At 55.1% G+C, this 5,032-nt stretch overlaps 1 protein-coding gene across 1 annotated transcript in view; it reads left to right on the forward strand.

Annotated features, from left to right (window-relative positions):
• dcdc2b (doublecortin domain containing 2B) overlaps nucleotides 1–4,813 on the forward strand; it is a 20,492-nt gene extending 15,679 nt beyond the window's left edge. The window contains exons 5-7 of the mRNA XM_033044755.1: nucleotides 3,687–3,857; nucleotides 4,063–4,174; nucleotides 4,641–4,813. Of these exons, the coding sequence (XP_032900646.1) occupies nucleotides 3,687–3,857; nucleotides 4,063–4,174; nucleotides 4,641–4,760 (403 nt within the window). The 3' untranslated portion in view covers nucleotides 4,761–4,813. The remainder of the gene's footprint in view (nucleotides 1–3,686; nucleotides 3,858–4,062; nucleotides 4,175–4,640) is intronic.
• Nucleotides 4,814–5,032: the final 219 nt, after the last annotated feature.

A 5,032-nucleotide genomic window follows, 5' to 3' on the forward strand; every position in this document is an offset into this window, starting at 1 on the left:
CATCAGCTTGCATTGAGGGGTAACTGGGCTGAGTGAGTCTACAACAATAGCACTGCCCTTGGACGTTTAATGGCACCACACACATAACAAACGTCTTTATGTCAGTCAATGCCACAACTTCAACAGTATCATTTTCTAATTATCCACAAGGCGGGATTGACGGAGAGTGCTGGCGTTGCAACATCCCATGTAGGGCATTGGTCACCACCCACACGGCAACAGTGTCCCATTAACTCTCCACCCACCCACCCACCACCCATCTCCACCCACCCACCTACACAACAACAGTGTCACATTAACTCTCCACCCTCCACCCAGCACCCACCCTCCTCCCACCCACCCTCCAGCACCAATGTCCAACCATCCTCCCACCCTCCTCCCACCCACCCCCCCCTCTCCTCCCACTGGCCTCTGTCTTTACATGTGAGCCTCGGTCAGCATTTCTGTAGTTCATAAGTGATAGGAGCAGAATTAGGCCATTCGGCACATCAAGTCGACCCTGCCATTCAATCATGGCTGATCTATCTCTCCCTCCTAACCCCATTCTCCTGCCTTCTCCCCATAACCCCTGACACCCGTACTAATCTAAAATCTATCTATCTCTGCCATAAAAGGATCCATTGACGGTATCCAGTGCCTTCTGTAACTATGAATCCCACAGATTCACCACCCTCTGACTAAAGAAATTGCTCCTCATCTCCGTCCTAAAGGAACTTCCTTTAATTCTGAGGCTGTGCCCTCTAGTTCTTGACTCTCCCACTAGTGGAAACATCCTCTCCACATCCAGACTTAGTGAGCAGTAAAATCAATGTTTAAAGGGTTGCTGGAGAAACTGACCACTGAGGGCTGGGAGGTCATTGAGCAGTAAGTGATTGATACCAGGATTATTGATCGGTATTAATACGTCATTGTGAGTGTTTGTATTTGGATTGTTTTCTCGGTGTGAACAGGGCGCCATTTCCCAAGATGGAGTGAGTGATTCAGCGCTCGTGGCTTCACCCACCCAGGTAATCACCTGTAATCACCTGTAATCACCTGTAATCACCTGTCCAGCTCGGGACAATCGCACTCCTCACTGATAATTCACAGCCTGCCCTAACTTATGAGAAGGGTCGCTGCTATGGGGAACTGGAACAACATCTGGGTCAGTGCAGGTGACAGCGCCCACTACCCCTCTACCCAGCTCCCCCATCCCCCCCAGCAACCCACTGCTCATGAGGCTACTGCAGAGATCTGAGAAGCCTGGAGTACAGGCCTGGAATACAGGGCCCTTGTGTACAGGCCTAGAGTACAGGCTTGGAGTACAGGCCTAGAGTACAGGGCCCTTGTGTACAGGCCTAGAGTACAGGCTTGGAGTACAGGCCTAGAGTACAGGGCCCTTGTGTACAGGCCTAGAGTACAGGCTTGGAGTACAGGCCTAGAGTACAGGGCCCTTGTGTACAGGCCTGGAGTACAGGCTTGGAGTACAGGCCTAGAGTACAGGGCCCTTGTGTACAGGCCTGGAGTACAGGCTGGAGTAAAGGGACCTAGTGTTAAAGGCGGACATAAACACTGGAGTAACACAGCGGAACATCTCTGGAGAGAAGGAACGGGGTGATGTTTCGGGTTGAGGACCCATCTTTAGACCTAGTGTAAAGGCCCCTCATGCAAAGGCCCTCTGTGTAAGGCCCTCGTATAAAGGCCTGTTGATTCCCCCACTCCGGGTTATAGACTCTGTGCATTCACGATATCTAATCTCCTCATGATCACCCCTCATCCTCCTGCGCTCCAAGGAATAAAGCCCTAGCCTGCCCAACCTCCCCCTGTAGCTCAGGCCCTCGGATCCTGGCAACACCCTCGTAAATAACAATATAATGATCAAATGCATTTTAAGATGAAGAGATGCTGGAGCAACTCAGCGGGACAGGCGGCATCTGTGGAGAGAAGGAATGGGTGGAGACCCGTCTTCAGGCCCAGTGTTAGATCTTGTATTAAACCAGGGGCTGATTGAATCCCAGCAGGAGTTGGACAAGCGTAGAGTGCAGTCGATGGGGGCGGCAGAGGCGGGGGTCCTGGTGTCGCCCACAGCCGGTGAGGGAGGAGAGGGAAGAGCGTTCTTCTGCCGGCGGACAGCTCCATCTTCTTCGCCAAGCCGGTGAAAGTGAAGTTGAAACGACGCACGGTGCAGGAATCACTGGCCGGCGGCAACAAAGGCAAGACCAGCTCTTCACGCCGAGCGTTAGAACGGGTAGAGTTGCTGCCTCACAGCGCCAGGGACCCAGGTTCCATCCTGACCACAAGTGCTGTCTGTGTGGAGTTTGCACGTTCTCCCCATGACCTCGTGGGTTTCCTCGGGGTGCTCCGGTTTCCTCCCACATCCCAATGTCGTGCAGTTTGTAGGTTAATTTGCACATTGTCCCTAGCGTGTGGGGAGTGGGAGTGGATGAGAATGTGGGATAACATGGAACTGGTGGACTCAGTGGGCCGAAGGGCCTGTTTCTGTGCTGTATCTCCAAACTAAACTACAAACCTGGGGTGAATTAGTTCCCTTTCTCCATTGGCTGTGTGGTTGGTACATCTGGGGCGATCGCTACATGTACGGAGTTTGTACGTTCTCCCCGTGACCGCGTGGGTTTCCTCCCACATCCCAAAGACGTGCAGGTTTGTAGATTAATTGGCTTCTGTAAATTGTCCCTGGTGTGTGTAGGATAGAACTGGATTGTTGGTCAGCGCAGACTCAATGGGCTGAAGGTAGACAAAAATGCTGGAGAAACTCAGCGGGTGAGGCAGCATCCATGGAGCGAAGGAATAGGTGACGTTTCGGGTCGAGACCCTTCTTCAATGGCCTCACCCGCTGAGTTTCTCCAGCATTTCTGTCTACCTTCAATTTTTCCAGCATCTGCAGTTCTTTCTTAAACAATGGGCCGAAGGGCCTGTTTCTACCTTGTGACTCTAAAACTAAAAGCAAATGAAAGATCAGGTCAGACCATACATAAATACAGCTGTGCGACTGGCTGCTTCTTGTTCCTGTATCTTAAGATTGACAGATTATTATTAGTTCGGGTGTCAGAGGTTATGGGGAGAAGGCAGGGGAATGGGGTTACGAGGGAGAGATAGATGAGCCGTGATTGAATGGTAGAGTAGACTTGATGGGCCGAATGGCCAATTACTGCTCCTAGAACTTATGAAGTTAAACATTTTAATGATACCTATAGGATTAAGGTGTTAACACACATTGTACATCCAGTTGAGCCGGTGCGGGCCGGTGTGGTTCAGTGTGGGTCAATGTGGGCCAGTGTGGGTCAATGTGTGCCGGTGCTGGGCCGGTGTGGGCCGGTGTGGGCTTGTGTGGGTCAGTGTGGGCCGGTGCGGGCCGGTGTGGGTCAGTGTGGGCCGGTGTGGGCTGGTGTGGGCTGGTGTGGGTCAATGTGGGCTGGTGTGGGTCAGTGTGGGCCAGTGTGGGCTGGTGTGGGCCGGTGTGGGCCAGTGTGGGCCGGTGTGGGCTGGTGTGGGTCAATGTGGGCCGGAGCGGGCCGGTGTGGGCTTGTGTGGGTCAGTGTGGGCCAGTGTGGGCTTGTGTGGGTCGGTGTGGGCCGGTGTGGGCTTGTGTGGGTCAGTGTGGGCCAGTCTGGGCCGGTGTGGGCCAGTGTGGGCTGGTGTGGGTCAATGTGGGCCAGTGTGGGCCGGTGTGGGCTTGTGTGGGCCAGTGTGGGTCAGTGTGGGCCGGTGCGGGCCGGTGTGGGCCAGTGTGGGCTGGTGCGGGCCGGTGTGGGCCAGTGTGGGCTGATGTGGGCCGATGTGGGCCAGTGTGAGCCGGTGTGGGTCAGTCTAGGCCAGTGTGAGCCGGTCTGGGCTGGTGCGGGCCAGTGTGGGCCAGTGTGAGCCGGTGTGGGTCAGTCTAGGCCAGTGTGAGCCAGTCTGGGCCGGTGCGGGCCAGTGTGGGCCAGTGTGAGCCGGTCTGGGCCGGTGCGGGCCAGTGTTGACCACTCTCTGTCGGTGTGGTGTGGATTATTCCGTACGCTGTATAAGAGGAATCTCCAATGTTGGTACATTAACTGCTGCCTTTCTTTATTAAACGTTCCTTTCGCCAGGGGTGAGGAGTGTTTTCAAAGTGAGTGAGGAACGAGCTGAGCTACACGGAGCTCTGGAGATCGCGGACGATGAAAACACGAAGGTGGAGCTGCCGGTCGACAAGGTGGGAGATGATTCCTGGCCCCTCCAGACCCAGCACCGATGCCCACGTTAATGCCCACCCTCTCCTCAACATGGGGAGGGGGGCAAGAGAGAGGATGTTGATGCAACAATGTCCTACCTCCCCCTGTGTGGCCTTTGGCAGTGACTCCTTCACCTGGCCCTCCACCAAACTACCAACCAGTGCACCCCCCAACATCCCAACCCAGTCCCTGACGTCTGATACTGTCCCCATCCCATCCCCCCTCCCCTCCCTCTCCCTCTCCCTCCCCCTCCTCCCTCTCACCGCTTCCTCCTCTTCCCCTCCTATCCCCTCCCTGCCCTCTCCCCCTCCCTCTCCCCTCCTCCCCCTCCCCTCCCCCTCCCCTCTCACCTCCCCTCTCACACCTTCCCTCTCCCTCTCCTCCCAGACAGGAGGAGCCCCCTGGGCTGGGGCCAGGCTCTGATGCTCATATACCTCTCTCTTGCAGAGAGCGGCTGAAGTTATTGAAGATGAAATCATCGCTGAAGATGGGACACACCACATTGAGGTAAGACATAGAACAGTACAGCACAGGAACAGGCCCTTCGGCCCACAATGTCCGTGCTGAACAGGATGACAAGTTCAACTGATCTTCCCTGCCTGCACGTGATCCATATTCCTCCATTCGTGTGAATGAGTGATCGATCGTGGGTATGGACTCGATGGGCCGAAGGGCCTGTCTCCATGCTGTATCTCTAAACTAAGCAGCAGCCCAGCTCCAACTTCTGACGGCCATGGGTTTGTGGACAAAGGTTCAGAAACTGCTCCCAAGTGGCACGGTGGTGCAGCGGGTAGAGTTGCTGCCTCACAGCGCCAGAGGCCCGGGTTCAATCCCGACTA

Source organism: Amblyraja radiata, chromosome 27 (assembly GCF_010909765.2).
Source record: "Amblyraja radiata isolate CabotCenter1 chromosome 27, sAmbRad1.1.pri, whole genome shotgun sequence".
In the NCBI taxonomy this organism is placed as follows: Eukaryota; Metazoa; Chordata; class Chondrichthyes; order Rajiformes; family Rajidae; genus Amblyraja; species Amblyraja radiata.